Consider the following 17,099-nt stretch of genomic DNA (forward strand, 5'->3'; position numbering starts at 1 on the left):
ATTATACACTCTGTTTCTTCATCTGGGGACCTCCTGGGTACTGAGCACTAGGGGGTATGGAGATAAATGTGTCCTTTCCCCCAAATAAGGTAATCATGGAAGGGAAACAGTGAATCCCAGTTTGGCCAAATACCTACCTGGTATAAGTGTACCTCCGAGGTGGGCGAGCAGGACCAAGAGGGAAGCCTAGAGTGGCTACAGCCCTGAGACTAGACCCCTGAGCTCTTGGCTCCAGCAGTTCTCATTCCAGAAAGGACCAGGACAGCTTGTTTTGCTTTCTTTTTTTTTTTTTTTCCAAGTAGGTTCCATGCCGAACGTGGAGCCCAGTGCAGTGCTCCTCCCTTTGCTTTCACTTGATCTTCCCAGCTCATCTTTAGCCCAGAAAGGGTAGGGGGTAAGGGTAAGAAATACCGGTCAGCACCCAGATTCTGACCCGACCCTGTTGGCCTCCAGAACTTGTTTATAATCTCTGGACCAGGGGAAAGTTCTTTCCAAAGTATTACCTTTATATAATTCAACTTTTATTTTTTGATACACTTCAGTCGATGAGTCTATAGACCTTGTCCTCCAAAAGATGAAATTTAGAAAAACTCCTTTACTTGAGGGAAACAAATTTAAGATATGGAGACACCCACAAAAAATTGCAGACCTGTCATAAAAGATCACATTTGCTGTGGTATTGTGATTTTTTTTTTAAAGATTTTATTTGAGAAAAACAGAGAGAGCATGGGGGGTGGGAGGACGCAGAGGGAAAGGGACAAGCAGACTCTCCACACGGGCTGGGGGGCTCCATCCCAAGACCTTGAGACTATGACCTGAGCCGAAGTCGGATGCTCAAACGACTGAGCTACACAGGCACCCGGAAATTGTGATTTATAATAAGAGATACGTATTTGGTTTTCCTCCCCATCTCTGGCACAGAGCTCCCCAAACCCTAGAGATCTAGGAAGGGATGGCCAGCTCTAGAGGTCTCTTCTGTTATGTTAATGACGAGACTTTTGGCCAAACTAGGCAGGCCTCCGAGGAGGCTGGGGGAGACTGGGTGAGGCTGGGTCAGGAGGAGCTCTTGAAGCTAGGAGGCATCTACCCAATTCCAAGCCCTACACAAACGCGCCTATTTCCCCAGAAGGCCCGCCTGCAGGATCTGGACCGCCAGCCAGGGCTGGATCTGGGGGCCGCCCTCATCTTCCAGTGAGAGACACCTGGGGCTCCTGATTGCTACAGAAGGGAGGCTGGTTGCTAGGAGACCCAACTGTGTGATTTGGAAGCTGGAACTTTCAGCTCCACCCCGCTGACCTCTGGGCAGGGGAGAAGGCGGAGGTTAAATCAAGGCGGCGTGTGGCCAAATGATTTAATCAACTGCGTCGTCGTTGTAATGACGCCTCCATAGGAACCCGAAGGACAGGTTCCGAGAGCTTCTGGGCGAGCGAGCACCCGGGGCCGGTGTGAGTGCTGCAGGAGGGAGGGCATGGAGCTCCTCGGCCCCTCCCGGACCTTGCCCTACGCCTCTCCTACACCTGGCTGGTCCCCGACTTACATGCTCTTATAAACCAGCCACGTAGCGGATAAGATGTTCCTCCGAGTTCTGTGAGTCCCTCTAGCAAGTTAATAGAACCCAAAGATGGGTCGTGGGAACCTCTGGTTTACAGCTGGAGGATCAGAAGCACAGGTGACACCCCGGTGCCCAGTGGCATGTGAAGTGGCAGAGGAGGAGCCTGTGGGCCTGAGCGCTTACCCCGCGAGAGGTGGTCCCCCTCTTAGTAGATGGCGTTGGCGTCGACCGTAGGGTGTCCAGCTGGTGTCGTCCAGCTGGTGTCCGAGTATTGGTGAGGGGGGCGGGGGCTCCACACACCGAAATTGGGCGTCAGAGTCTGTATGTGCGGTGTACGTGGACATTCGAGCAATTTATCATATAGATCAGATGTCACATTGAGTTTGGGTGGGAAACAGGCTGCAATTTTCCTAAAGTAACAAAATGGTGGACCTATGGAACTGAGGCCAACGAGCAGCAAAGTCACCCCCCTGACACTTAACGAGGACTTTCCATTCTGCCCGAGGCTCGATGGGAGAAAAGAGGAGGCACTGACCCAGATAACTCGAAAGCTCTATGCCTTGTTGGTCTGTGAGGCTTTGTCATAAAAGGGAGATGACAAGTAACTGGGAAAAAATGCCAATCACAAGACCCAGGGAGTGACTTTTGTACCTCCTGGGGCTGGTCCCGGGGCCCGGAGAGGCGCGGCCGGACTTGCCCAAGTGGCGACGACGTCGTGTCCACGGCCTCCCCTGACCGCGGACAGACCCCGCGTCCTACCTACCGTCCTCAGGCCCCCGAGAGTGGGCGGCAGCACTGCCTCTAAACGCCTGCTCCCTCGCCTCTCCCAGACCTTGGGAAGAAAGGATGCAGGTGCGAGTCCCGGGGAACCGCGCTGAGCCCCATCGTCGAGCTCGCACCTGGAGCCCCTGAATACGCGCACTTGGTGGAAGCCCATTTTCCAGTCTCTGCGAGTCGGGCCTCCCTCGCCGGGGGGGGGGGGGGGGGGGGGGGGGGAGGGTCACAGAGCCGCTGGGGGCCGGGTAGCCCGTGGATGATGAGCTGATTTTATTTTCCTGTGTTTGTCTTATTAACCGGATTGCCTACCGATGAATACCTCTGGCCTGACTGACCCGGTGTCGTGCTGCGTAGACGCCAAGCGATGACTTACACAGAGAACGTGTCTGCAGAAAGCCAGGCCACCGCTCTGGTTAGAAATATTCTTCTCTAGCGTTCAGTGACCTCGTTACTCATCTCTTCTGCAAAACCCATTTGAACAAACTCACTAGTTCATTTGATGATTTTAATACAGGATGGACAAATAATGGAGTTCTTCCTCGTTTGAAGGGGGAACACGTTAATGCTTTTAATTTTCTTAATCGCTTTTCTCCCAGAAACTTTTCTGGAGACTGTTAGTCTTCTGTTGCGAGTGGGCACCAACAGGCAGCCAGACGCCTGACCGAGGACGAGTGTTAGTGGAAAGCAGCCACTACCAACGCCGAACCTGTGTCCTTTTTCAGGAGCATGTGTGCTGGGGTTACCATATTGGACTGTGTCAATTTTCTCCTGGGGGAAGAAAAACTTGTTAGTTTGCAAGATGAGATTTAATCTAATAGTCATTCCTGGTATTCTAGAGAAAACCATGGCTTCCAAGGGCCCTGACAGCCAGCCAAAGCTGAAAGCCTCAGCTCTGGGTCCTAGGAGACGATGGTGGAGGGGATTTACAAAATGAGGTTTTGAGAGATGACATGGGTCAACTGAAGAGAGGAGAACACCAAGTGGGCTTAGGGATGCAGATGTTACCTGCATGCTGCCAGCTGGGCCTCCTCTGCGGGCACCCCCCAGCTGTGAGCTGGTTCCCCCAAGTGGGAAAAATGCCCACATCTTATGAAGGGTCAAGATGCATAGTAAGATTCCCTTGACTCTGCAGGGCATCTGTTCCCGTCACAGAAAAAGGGAAGAAAAGAGCAGCAAGAAGAGGCCAATTAGGGATGCCCGGGTAGCTCAGCAGTTGAGCATCTGCCTCCGGCTCAGGGAGTGATCACAGGGTCCTGAGATCGAGTCCTGCATTGGGCTCCTCACGCAAGAGCCTGCTTCTCCTCTGCCTGTGTCTCCGTGTCTCTCAGGAATCAATAAATACAATCTTCAAAAAGAAAAAAGAATGTGAAAAGTTAGATATCAATTTAAATCATCATCAGACCTTTAACCTTACAAAAACAAAACAAAACTGAGTTTCAAACGGATGGCATGGGGACACCTAGGAGGCTCAGTGGTTTAGTGCCTGTGTTGTGTTGTGACCCCGGGGTCCTGGGATCAAGTCCCCCATCGGGCTCTCTCTGCCTGTGTCTCTGCCTCTCTGGTTTCCCATGAATAAGTAAACTTTTTTAAAAAGAGGGGAGCAATAGAAGTCTTTAAATGTTTTATTTATGGCAATGCTACAACTTTCCCCCTTTTCAGTAAATCTAAAGAGCTCAAGCATTCATACGTTGGCATCATAGGTGAACTGTTCACGGGTCAAACCCTTCACCTCCTAAGGGACAAGGTGAGCACGTTCATAGTCTACCAGAGCTCTCAGAGGCCTCGTAAAGTCGGTTTTCACTGCAATCTTTTGCCTTATAAGTCTCCTCCCCATATAGGGAGAACCCCCGTTCCCACAAAGGCACTTGGCTCCCTACTTACCTTGGAAGTGGGATTACCACACCACCTGCTGGCCAAGATCTAGAACATGTGCACATACACAGAAAGAGCCCTGATCTGTTCCATTCTTACTTGGGAGTGTCTAGTAACAGTTCCTTTCCTCGTAACCACGTAAAACACTTTGAGAATACGATCCCCAGCTTTATATACGCATTTCATGAAAATGGTATGGATTGAAAAGAAAAGGCCCGTGTAATAGAGTCATGCATTTCCAGCTCAATTTTATACTTTGGGCCCAGGGAACGAGTGGGAAGTGGTGGGAAAGGATGTCAGAATTTCAAAGCAATGACTTTAAGGCCGTTCTGTGGTGCCAGGCCAAGCTCAAGTACTCGCACTACTGGATTCTCCAACTGCCTTATGGTCATAACGACTGTCTTCTCTATGTCAGCCAGACATTAGTCAAAAAGACTGTCTTCCACAGGGTCACTGGATGCTCTTGGTCACATGCTACTTTGACAACATCCTCACACTCACGTTCCTCTTGCCCACGCACTGAACGTAAACGGTATTTATTGGCTCTTATGTGGCAAATTAAAATTATCTAGAGGTTGGCTCCAACTTTCAAGCAATTTCATATGGAACTGCAAAAGTTTGTGTTTTATTTTCTACATTCCAGCCCATCATAGTTTAGTGAGTGTTTTTTTAAGATTTCATTTATTTATTCATGAGAGACAGACAGAGAGAGAGGGACAGAGACACAGGCAGAGGGAGAAGCAGGCTCCATGCAGGGAGCCCGACGAAGGACCTGATCCCTGGACTCGAGGATCAGGATCACCCCCTGAGCCAGAGGCAGACACTCAACCAGTTAGTCACCCAGGCCGCTAGTGGGTGCTTTTTAAAAGTACAACTTAAATTCAGAGACTTTCCTTAGAAATGTATTGAAATCACATTCTTCATAAGGGATCCAGATCTACTTGCAAAGTAGCTTTTATGAACTTCAGCTAGATTTGTCACACATGTAAGTCTAGAAGCATTCATGGTTCAGAAGCTTGAAAACTGAAGGGCAAGGATGGTTCCCCTCCAACCGTGTAGGATAAGGTCCTGCAAAATGCCCTGAACAGGAGAAATTTGGGATCACGTTATCAGCACTACTTGTAGAGGAAAGGAAGGACTGAGTTTGCAACTGAATTTTCCAAAGATCTTCTGTTTTGTTTTGTCTTAATTTTTTATTGGAGTTCAATTTACCAACATATAGCATAACACCCAGTGCTCATCCCGCCAAGTGCCCCCCTCAGTGCCCGTCACCCAGTCACCCCAACCCCCCCACCTACCTCCCCTTCCACTACCCCTTGTTTGCCAGAGTTAGGAGTCTCTCATGTTCTGTCTCCCTCACTGATATCTTCACTCATTTTCTCTCCTTTCCCTTTATTCCCTTTCACTAATTTTTATATTCCTCAAATGAATGAGACCATATAATGTTTGTCCTTCTCCGATTGACTTACTTCACTCAGCATTATGCTTAATACCCTCCAGGTCCATCCACGTCGAAGCAAATGGTGGGTATTTGTCATTTCTAATGGCTGAGGAATATAGACCACATCTCTATCCATCATCTGTCAATGGACACCGAGGCTCCTTCCACAGCTTGGCCTGTGGACTGTGGACATTGCTGCTATATACATCGGGGTGCAGGTGTCCCGGTGTTTCATTGCATCTGTATCTTTGGGTTCAATCCCCAGCAGTGCAATTGCTGGGTCGTAGGGCAGGTCTATTTTTAACTCTTTGAGGAACCTCCACACAGTTCTCCAGAGTGGCTGCACCAGTTCACATTCCCATCAACAGTGCAAGAGGGTACCCCTTTCTCCACATCCTCTCCAACATTTGTGGTTTCCTGCCTTGTTAATGTTCCCCCATTCTCACTGGTGTGAGGTGGGATCTCATTGTGGTTTTGATTTGTATTTCCCTGATGGCAAGTGATGCGGAGCATTTTCTCATGTGCTTGTTGGCCTTGTCTATGTCTTCCTCTGTGAGATTTCTGTTCATGTCTTTTGTCCATTTCATGATTGGATTGTTTTCCAAAGACCTTTTGAAAAAAAAATGTTTACCTAAAATAAAATTAGAATAATACTTCTCTAGTTAAACCTGACATTTTACATGTACTGGATGAGTAAGTGGTTGGAGGACATTTACTATCTTGTGCTTCTCAGAAATTTCCCACGATCTCTCTTCTCTGGCATCCAGGAGAGGCTTACAAAGCATAAAGCATGTTCACTTGTGGATGACACACCCAAGGATGGCGTTTTTTACTACTGGGTTTGGCCCTCTATCCCCATGTTCGAGTGTTAGGAGTTAACTTTCAAAACAAAGGTAAAATCATTTAACCCACCCCACCAATTCGGCCAATTAGGTAGTCCTCAAACCTCCCCCTCTAAATTCAGACTCTGCTTTACCTGTAGATAGCTCAAAGCCCTTACATAGGACACAACATTCACTCCCCTGAGCAGCCTCACGGAAGGGGTTCCAAAGGCCCTTCATCTTCCTTTTAGAAGATTTTATGGCAAGCTTTTTGCCTCCTTGCAGCCGAGAAAGCAAGACAGGTCACCAGCAGCTCTATGGGAGCTAAGAGAACTCAGCCAGGGAGTCCCATTCTTGCCACACCTGCTCAAACGGGGATGGCCTGATCCAGAAACGCGGCCTCAGTATGTGCCACCAGGATCTCCATCAGTAAAAGGATGCAGGCTTCAGTAAGTTGGATTAAGTGTACTTCCCTGAATGGGTCATCCAAGATGCCTACCTTAATGCCAGCTCTTTGAACATAAAAATATTTCAATTTTTAAAAAGGGAGGGGTGGCACCTGGGTGGCTCAGTGGTTGAGCGTCTGTCTTCAGCTCAGGTTGTGATCCCAGGATCCTGGGATGGAGCCCGCATCAGGCTCCCCCCACCCCCCCAGGGAGTCTGCTTCTCCCTCTGCCTGTGTCTCTGCTTTCCTGTGTCTCTCATGAATAAATAAAATAGAAAGATTTTTATGGGGGATCCCTGGGTGGCTCAGCGGTTTAGCGCCTGCCTTTGGCCCGGGGAGCGATCCTGGAGTCCCGGGATCGAGTCCCACGTCGGGCTCCCTGCATGAAGCCTGCTTCTCCCTCCTCCTGTGTCTCTGTCTCTCTCTCTCTACGTCTATCATGAATAAATAAATAAATAAATAAATAAATAAATAAATAAATAAATCTTAAAAAAAAAAAAAAGATTTTTATGGCAAAAGTGTTGTCAGTTTTACTATTTCTATTCTCAATTACCAAGTCCCATTTTTCTTGTTAACTCCTGGGAGTGACTACTGACAAACTGAAACTAAAGATTATTACTATTGCCAAAAAATGAAAAAGCAAAGAAGGAATTTGCAGTTGGAGGATTACTGAACTCAACCAAGACATGCTCTTAAGATTTGTCCTCTAGAAACACAATGTGTCTTAGTAAAATACTTAGAATAGTGTGTGGCACACAGTAGCTATGATTATGATTATGGAATACTAAATTGATAAATACATACTTTATTTTTCCATTAACATTGATGAATGTAAACTTTTTCAGTTAGCTGCTTCTCCCTTGGTTTTTTTTTTAAAGTAGAAAATTTACCTTGTATCTGTTTTATAGAAACTGAGTAACAGTGAGATGAATTAGTACAGACTTTTAAACCTAGACAGAATTCAGGGATCATTTAAATACCTGTCTGTGATAAACTGTACTTTTACATTTCTAAAGGTGAAGAGTTATTATTTTAGCTAAAAATCATATTACAGACAAAGTTCACCAACCTGAGTATGTCAAGTTAAACTACAATGAAATCTACAGTGAAAGAGGGACTTCTGGGCAGCCTGGGGGGCTCAGCGGTTTAGTGCCTCCTTAGCCCAGGGAGTGATCCTGGAGACCCAGGTTCGAGTCCCACATCGGGCTCCCTGCATGGAGCCTGCCTCTCCCTCTGCCTGAGTCTCTGCCTCTCTCTCTCTCTCTCTCTGTGTCTCATGAATAAATAAATAAAGATCTTTTTTTAAAAAAAGTGATTTTTTAATTGGTATTAAAGTTCACATAAAATATATATTCAAATTATGGTGATACCTCAAAGCTAGCTAGGAATAAAACTGTACAGGTTATATAAAATAATAAAATCAAGGACCTTAGAAAAAATTTACTGGAAAAACATCAAAAAGACTTTGACAAGACAAAAATGAAAAAAAAATCAATGATGTGATAAATATTTGTTTAATTTTAGGAACTCATTACGAGAAATAAGACATTTCTTTACAATATGAAAAATGCCAAACTTTGAACATCTTTGACATTTATCTCATTCTCTGGCTCACAAATTTCGGGTTCCCACAATTTTGGCAGGTTAGCTGGCAGTGATAGTCTTTTCAGCTCTTAAATTCTCTTTGGGCTTGGAATAGTCCCAGGGCCGTCTATTTTCAGTGAATCCATAGAGTTTCCTAAGTGCCACTCGAGCTGCTTCCTCTTCTGCAACAAGGACCGTTTCCCCAGGTCCTTCTGCAATCAACTTTTTATCACTAGAAAAAAAAACAAGAGTAGTCTAAAATTACCCATAATCATAAGACACAGTCCACAAATCAGTCATGGTTTTTAAAACTTATTTTGGCAATAACATCTACCAAAAGTAACACAAGAGCTTTGGATATAGTATCTTTTTAATATTAACCAGTTTTGTTGCAAATTCATTACATACAGTAGTTAGAAAAGAAGTATTGACATTTCCATAGAGATATAAACTCCCTAGGTCCAGTATTTTTCAAATCAAAAACTCAAGGCACATCTAAGTAACTATGGGTTTTTTCTATTGTGCTATTGGTGAAAATTTAAAGAATATACAAAAATCTTGCTATAAAAAACTTGAAACTATTATAAATATTCATGAAAAATATAGCTACAGTATTTTTAATTCATTTGAATCTGTGACATGAGGGAAAATTTTATGGAAAAAAATTGTGCCTTTCTGGTTTCTCATCTAAACTTTAAAACAAATGAGAAATCAGTTCTATATTTTAAATTAAGAGCTTTAGATCTGTAAAACTTGCTAAGATTTAAGACATTATTTTATACACTATAATCCACTCTAAATTTAGTCCCAAAAGATACTGAGGTAGCACAGTGAACACTTAAAGAAAAATGAGCAAAACTACACAGGTAGAGAAAAACAACGTGGGAGGAATTTGCTAAGAAACATTTGCTATGGTAGTAATTTGAAATGAAACAAAGAGGGATTCCTGGGTGGCTCAGCGGTTTAGCACCTGCCTTCGGCCCAGAGAGTGGTCCTGGAGTCCCAGGATCGAGTCCCACACCGGGCTCCCTGCATGGAGCCTGCTTCTCCCTCTGCCTGTGTCTCTGCCTCTCTCTCCCTCTCTGTGTCTCTCATGAATAAATAAATAAAATCTTAAAAAAAAAAAAAAAGATCATATAGATTAAACTTTACAATAATAATTATACACCTACATATTTGTAATAGTATGGAATAGAGAAAATCATCTAAGTGAATTTCAAGAACAAAATGTTGATCATTTAAAAATTAATCATTTTTAAAAATACTTTTAGGTAAAATCTAGGAAAAACCTAAATAACCCTGCTATCCAAAGACAACCACTGATAGGAATAGGGCAAACTCTGTCGTTTAAAAATAAGAGATCATTCTTCAAAATTTCCATATGTCACTAAAAACCCTTTAAACACATCACCTGTCCTAGCTGTACTATATTCTATCATGGGTATTTATCATTTTCTTCTTACTGGATACCAATGTTATCTCTAATTTTTTGTCTATTTTAAAAAACGCTATTAGTTCAACAACTGTTTATTGACTACCATGTCCTAATAACTGTTCTAGGTATGGAGTATAAAGAGTGACAACAAATGAACATCTTTGTTTACACATTGTGATGCATCCTGGAGAGACACACCTGAAGTGAGAATACCAATCAAAGGACATGAAAAATTCAAAGACTTGGCGTTCTGTCAAAATTACTGACATAAATACTGTACCACTCTTCTACTAGGAGTATATGAACTGCTGATAAAGGATGGTTTAAGACTTACAAAGCTGGTAAGCAAAAGAGGAACTCATCATTTTGTTTTGCATTTCAATTAAAACTAAGGTTTAAACTTTTTACAACATTGTCCATTTTCTCCATTGTGATGTCTTCCATAAAATCCTACATCATATCAGAAAACTACTTACCTAAATTTTAATCTAGGTCTCTGAATATTCAATCAGGCAAGCCAACTGTTTACTAACAAAACTAAAACATTCTCAACATGGGCTGATTTATGTATTTTGATGGACAACTAAGCCCTTCCTTTTCCAGTCCTAGGCTCAGTTAAAGCTATTACAGGTGTGGAGTGGGGTAAATCTCTAACACCTATGAATCAACTTTTATTTTTCTACAGAAATATTTAGATTAACATGAAATTCTTATTTTGTTGAAATGAATGAAATTCTACAATGCAGAGTTGGTCAACAGCTACTATTAGCAAACCACAGATTACTTACTTTCCCCTAAGACTGACCAACAGGAAAGGAAGTGGTAAATAGATAATCAGAGGACTGAGTTTAAATCTGTTAATACAATTAGAGCTAAAATTAAGCAACTGTGAAAAGTCAGTTTTTAAGGCTTCCAATCAATGTTATGAAGTTAAGATTACAATTTTACTAACCAGTATAAGCCAACAAAAAACACAGGCAAAGCTGTGGTGCTTCCAGACTGCCTGGTAAGTCTAGATTCCGGAGCTGAAATATTCCTTTTCTTCAGTTCTTCTACCAGTAGCCCCATGGGATTTATTACCTTCCAAATCTCAAAGAGTTCTTTTCCAGTCATCTGAGTAATTAAGAAGTCCTGCATATAAAATACAATTTATACTTTAAAAGCAATATAAAGAAAAAAAGGACCATAAATGTACACTTTTAACAGAATTGTAAGACTTAGTGGGAACTGAAAAAGACAAAATGTACTGTTCTTTTTTATGTCCATATAGTTTTCAATGGAAGTTTTATTACAAAAATCATAGTTGTCGCAAACACGACACTCTGACCAGAGTACTCAAAAGACTCTACCAAAAAACTGCTAGAACTGATACACAAATTCAGTAAAGTCTCAGGATACGAAATCCATGTCCAGAAATCTGCTACTGCATTGTTATGCACCCATAATGAAGGAGCAGTAAGAGAAATCAAGGAATAGATCCCATTTACAACTGCACCAAAACCCTAATATATCTAGAAATAAACTTAGCCACAGAGGTAATAAAGATCTGTACTCTGAAAAATATGCAACACTTACGATGACAAAAAGAGATGGGAAAACAAATCTATGTTCATGGTATGGAAGAACAAGTATTGTTAAAATGTCCATACTACCCAAAGCAATCTACACACTCAGTGCAATCCCCATCAAAATACCAACAGCATTTTTCAGAGTTAGAACAAACAATCTTAGCCAAAGCAGTTTTGAAAAAGAAAAGCAAAGCTGGAGACGTCACAATTCTGGGCTTCAAGTTATGTCACGAAGCTGCAGTGATCAAGACCATATGGGACTGGGGACCTGGGTGGCAGGGTCAGTTAGGCATCCAACTCTTCATTTCAGCTCAGGTCATGACCTCAGGGTGTTAAGATCAACCCCAGTGTCAGGCTCTGTGGTGGGGATGGAGCCTGCTTCTTCTTCCTCTCCCTCTGCCCCTCCCCACACCTCAAAATGAAATAAAGATAAAATAATTTAAAAAATAATAATAAATGGGCCCTCAACTCTATGGTCAACTAATATTCGACAAAGCAAGAGAGAATATCCAATGGAAGAAAAGACCATTTCTTCAACAAATGGTGTTGGGAAAATTGGACAGCAACATATGAAAGAATGAAACTCTACCCTTTCTTACACCATACGCAAAAATAAATTCAAAATGGATGAAAGACTTAAGTGTGAGATGGGAAACCATCAAAACCTTAGAGGAGAACACAGCCACCTCTGTGACCTCGGCCACAGCTGGTAATAAAAAATATTTATCACCTGAAACTAACATAAGGATATACATGTTAGTTACACTGGAAACAAAAAAACCTTAATTTACAAGTTCTCAGTAGGGGATTTTGAATCTTTTAATGCACAGATACAGAGTTACCTTACGAGAGACATACGGTTACTTACATCTATGTATAAATCACTGGCTTATTTGCAATACAGAATAACCAACTGTAAGGTGAAGGAAAAACAATCTGAATGCCTAAGATGTTAGTAGGAACACAAAAAGAAATCTAGGGCAGCCCCAGTGGCCCAGCAGTTTAGCGCCCGCCTTCGGCCCGGGATGTAATACTGGGGACCGGGGATCGAGTCCCGCATCGGGCTCCCCGCATGGAGCCTGCTTCTCCCTCTGCCTGTGTCTCTGCCTCTCTCTCTCTGTGTGTGTGTGTCTCTCATGAATAAATAAATCTTTAAAAAAAAAAAAAGTCTGGATTTTTCTGGCCATCACCTATGCCTCCTATTTGTTCCCTACAGGTTTCTGGTCTTACTAGTACATTATTAGAACTTTCAGTAGGATTGTAGGTTGAATATTCTAATCCCATTTCCCTAGAACAAGGAGATAGCATAAAGAAATGATGTTTCTAAAACGCACATGACGGACACCTGGGTGGCTCAGGAGTTGAGCGCCTGCCTTTGGCTTAGGTCGGCTCAAGTCGTGATCCTGGAGACCTGGGATTAAGTCTCGCATTGGGCTCCCCACAGGGAGCCTGCATCTCCCTCTGCCGGTGTCTCTGTCTCTCTCTCTCTCTCTGTGTCTCCCACGAATAAATACATAAAATCTTTAAAAAAATAAAAATTAAAAATAAATAAAAAATAAAATGCAAGTGAGGTGATGCAGTTGGTTAGGCCTGACTCTTGGTTTCGGCTCAGTCGTAATCTCATGGTGGTGAGATCGAGCTCCACACCAGGCTTCAGGCTCAGTACAGAATCTGTTTAGGGCTCCCTCCTTCTTCCTCTGCCCACCCCCCAGCATGCATGTGTGCACGCTCTAATAAATCTTAAAAAAAAAAAACACCTTTAGGTCTTTCTCAGAATTTGGCAGGAAGAAAAGCCCACATATCACCTTCTAAGATCACATTAACAAAGAAATAGCAAAACTTTTCCTTCTGCTCATCTAATGCACTGTAAGCATTACCTACCCTGATGAAAAGAGCAGTCCTCTCAGGGCCACTGCTCTGCAGCAGGGCTCCAATTACTGCAAAGAAAGTCTGCTGTAAAACAGGTGGGGGAACTGGAAATTCTGCACTCAGGGTCAACTGCTCCACAGCCAAGTTTCTGGCCACATGACACACTACTTCCTCACCAGTGAGAAAGTCAACAAGACTTTTAACGCCTTCAGTGGGTAAGTCTGGGTACGCATCCTCAAGAAACTGTGTGAGGCAAGTTTTCGAAAAAGATGTCCCTTGTTCAGAGAGTTCTTGATTATCTTTAAGATTCAGAAGGACAGCTTCTTTTTCTATCCCAAGGTTTTGGCGCTTGGCCTCCTCACTTTTAATATAGCAGCTATTAACAAATGCAGTTTTGAGAAGATCTAAGGAAAAGGTTTCCTGTAACCGATGTCCAAATGCTTGTATTTCAGCATGGTAATCCCAGTTGGGCTTCTCTGAACTGAAAAGTAAAACAGAAGACAGTAAGAGATGGTAAAGAAAACAAGATGTTACAATGACGCAAAACCTTTGTGTTGCAATTTTATTGATTAGGGAAATTAAAACGACTGAGTTTCATTTTAACACCATGCTTTGATTTTCTGAAAGTTAGAATTCAAGTCAGATGATTCCTTGTGGTTCTTTGCTATATTACATGGATTCATTTTCCCCTTGGGCCAAGTGCCACATTAAAGAAGTTCTTCAACATCAGAAACTAAGCCGTTAGTTACCCTACCTTTCAGATTCTTTATTTCTGCTATTACCATGGAATTACGCTTTATACCTAGGTATGAAATAGGAGTTATAATTTCACAGGTTCACACTATTAACCAAAGTATTCTATACTTATCTCTTAAGTATTAAAAAATATTTAAAAGATTTTACTTATTCACAAGAGACCCAGAGAGAGGGGCAGAGACACAGGCAGACAAGAAGCAGGCTCCCTGCAGAGCCCCAGGCAGGACTCAATCCCAGGACCCCAGGATCATGACCTGAGCTGAAAGCAGATGCTTAGCCACCCAGGTGCCCCTAAAAACACTCATTTAAGTCAGTGTCTAGGGATCCCTGGGTGGCGCAGCGGTTTGGTGCCTGCCTTTGGCCCAGGGCGCAATCCTGGAGACCCAGGATCGAATCCCACGTCGGGCTCCTGGTGCGTGGAGCCTGCTACTCTCTCTGCCTGTGTCTCTGCCTCTCTCTTTCTCTCTCTGTGACTATCACAAATAAATTTAAAAAAAGAAATTAAAAAAAAAAAAAATGAGTGTCTAGGGCAGCCCCGGTGGCACAGCGGTTTAGTGCCGCCTGCAACCTGGGCATGACCCTGGCGTCCCAGGATTGAGTCCCACGTTGGGCTCCCTGCATGGAGCCTGCTTCTCCCTCTGCCTGCGTCTCTGCCTCTCTCTCTCTCTGTCTCTATGAATGAATAAATAAAATCTTAAAAAAATAAATAACAAAAAACAAAGAAAGTCTAAGAAACTGTCACAACTAAGAGTAGCCTAAGGAGACATGAAAACTAAATATAATGTGATATCCTGGATAAGATCCCAAAATAGGAAAAGGACAATGGGTGAAAACTAAATAAATCTGAATAAAGTATGGAGTTTAGTTAATAATGAAACTGGGATCCCTGGGTGGCGCAGCGGTTTGGCGCCTGCCTTTGGCCCAGGGCGCGATCCTGGAGACCCGGGATCGAATCCCACGTCGGGCTCCCGGTGCATGGAGCCTGCTTCTCCCTCTGCCTGTGTCTCTGCCTCTCTGTCTCTCTCTCTCTCTCTCTGTGACTATCATAAATAAATAAAAATCTAAGAAAAATAATAAATAAATAAATAAATAAATAAATAAATAATCTAGAAGCATTGCAAGTACGTTAAAAGTTCATAATCATTCCCCAATAATGCCTAAAAGGTTTTTTTTTTTTTTTCTTAAAGAAACAATAAAATCCAAATAAAACGTTTAGGTAAAAATGGATAGTTAAATACGAAGATCTTGGTTGTGAGCCATAAAAGGCACGTGGCCTGTATAAACCCTCAGTTTTTTTGCAACGATAAAGGCCTTAAAACGACTCACCCCACGATAATCCAAGAAATGTGAATAGAGACATACTGTTTGGTGCCTATTGGGAAAAAATGACCTCACGTTGCTTTGAAAGAGCACAGGAACACGGACAGGCATATATATTCCTTACTGATAAATGCACACTTTGGGTCAACTTTTGCGGCGGGGGGTGGGGGGGGAGGCGAATACCAAAGTAGATCAAAATTTCAGCCTGGATTCCCCAGGGGGCGCTGACTTCGGCGCCGGCCACTGTTCACCCGCCGCAACAGCAGGGGCAGGGGTGCGGGGCCCACACCCGCAGCGAGCGCGGCATCCGAGGCAGAGGGGCAGGACCCCGAGGTCGGAGGTCGGAGGTCGGAGGTCGCCGGCAGGGGCCTTCCTCTCGGCGCCCGGGGGCTCCTGGGTAAGCAAGCGCCCGCCCGCGGCCCGGGGCGCGACCCGGTCCCGGGAGCGGGGAGCCTGCTGCTCCCTCTCACGAGGACAGAAATAGACTCTTTAAAAAAAAAATAAAAATAAAAATAAAAAAGGATGTTTTTCTTTCTCTGCCGGAGTCCTGGAACAGGATTAAGACGAAACACGCTTAATTATACGCCCCGCCCCCCCTCCCCGGCGGCTCCTACCGGCGCGCGGGCGGCGGCGGGCTCCGGAGCAGGCGCCACCGCTCTAACTCCTTCTGGAAGCGGAAGGCGGCGCGGAAGCCCTTCTTCACGCCCCGGACCGGCGGGACGAGCGTGCGGGCGGCCGGGGCCAGGAGGCAGCGAGGCCCCCGTACCAGCAGCCTCCCCAGGCCGGAGGCCATCGCGGGGCTCCGTTAAAAATAAAAGGAAGTTTTTAAAAAGGGCAATGGAGGGCGGAAGGGAAGCAGCCGGAGCGGTGTCGCGGGAACACACGTCCCCCTCCCCCCCGGAACTGGGCGGGGCCAGCGCGAAGGGCGGGGCGGGGCCAGCGCGAAGGGGCGGGGCGGCCGTTGGGCCTGACTGCGCAGGTGCGAGCTCTGGCCCCGCCCACCGAGGCTCCGCCCCGGGGTGAGCCCGGCGGGGCCGCTGGGCGCGCAGTGCGGGGGTGTTGCGTGCACCTTTCCTTCCTCGTTAGCACAGAAACCTGTTTCCCTCTCGATTTAAGGAAAACAAAGTCTCAAAATAAAATAAAATAAAAAAGAAAGAAAACACTGTTTGTCAACATATAGTTTCAAGTGCCGCAGACGCTGCAGGAGCAGGTACCCAGCGGGTCTCCAGGAGCCACAGACCGAAGGGTGCTGAGTTAACCAAGGTGTAAACTCCTGACAGCACAAACTTTTTAAAGCACGCAAAAAGAAAGGACTGGGAAAAAAATACACCAAAATGAGAACAGTGGAATAAGCCTTTTTTCCCCCCTTTGTCTTGCACTCTTGATGGAGACTTTCTTACCAAACTGCTAATGTGAATGTTTCCATCTGATACTCACAAAGGAAGGCCAGCCCAGAGCTGCACGACCACAGGACCACCTGGGCTCCAGGCGGCACTTGGCTGCGGCCCCTGTGCTTGGAGGCATCGCTGCCCCCACTCACCCAGGTTGGGCTCCTGGCTAGAATCTCTAATGTTAGGGCCACTTGGGTGGCTCAGGGCATGATCCCAGGGTCCTAGGATGGAGCCCAGTATCTGGCTCCTTGCTCAGCAGGAAGTCTCC

General features: G+C 44.7%; 1 protein-coding gene and 1 long non-coding RNA gene across 3 annotated transcripts; one reads left to right on the plus strand and one right to left on the minus strand.

The window, feature by feature from the left end:
- The first annotated feature begins 1,251 nt into the window (after positions 1 to 1,251).
- LOC140625857 (uncharacterized) lies at positions 1,252 to 10,337 on the plus strand. 2 transcript variants are annotated; one of them, XR_012025137.1, is made up of 4 exons: positions 1,252 to 1,587; positions 2,684 to 2,741; positions 6,749 to 6,912; positions 10,053 to 10,337. It is a non-coding gene; the product is annotated as an uncharacterized lncRNA (long non-coding RNA). The 2 variants fall into 2 exon arrangements; XR_012025138.1 differs by lacking the exon at positions 6,749 to 6,912 and having other exon boundaries at positions 1,253 to 1,587.
- Positions 8,407 to 16,340, minus strand: MRPL44 (mitochondrial ribosomal protein L44). The gene is made up of 4 exons (XM_072813547.1): positions 16,055 to 16,340; positions 13,377 to 13,845; positions 10,880 to 11,058; positions 8,407 to 8,724 (listed from the first exon to the last, which is right to left on the minus strand). The coding sequence occupies exons 1-4, from the start codon at positions 16,231 to 16,233 to the stop codon at positions 8,553 to 8,555; spliced, it is 999 nt and encodes a 332-aa protein (XP_072669648.1). The 5' UTR covers positions 16,234 to 16,340; the 3' UTR covers positions 8,407 to 8,552.
- Positions 16,341 to 17,099: the final 759 nt, after the last annotated feature.

Source organism: Canis lupus, chromosome 36, assembly GCF_048164855.1.
Source record: "Canis lupus baileyi chromosome 36, mCanLup2.hap1, whole genome shotgun sequence".
Taxonomy (NCBI): domain Eukaryota; kingdom Metazoa; phylum Chordata; class Mammalia; order Carnivora; family Canidae; genus Canis; species Canis lupus.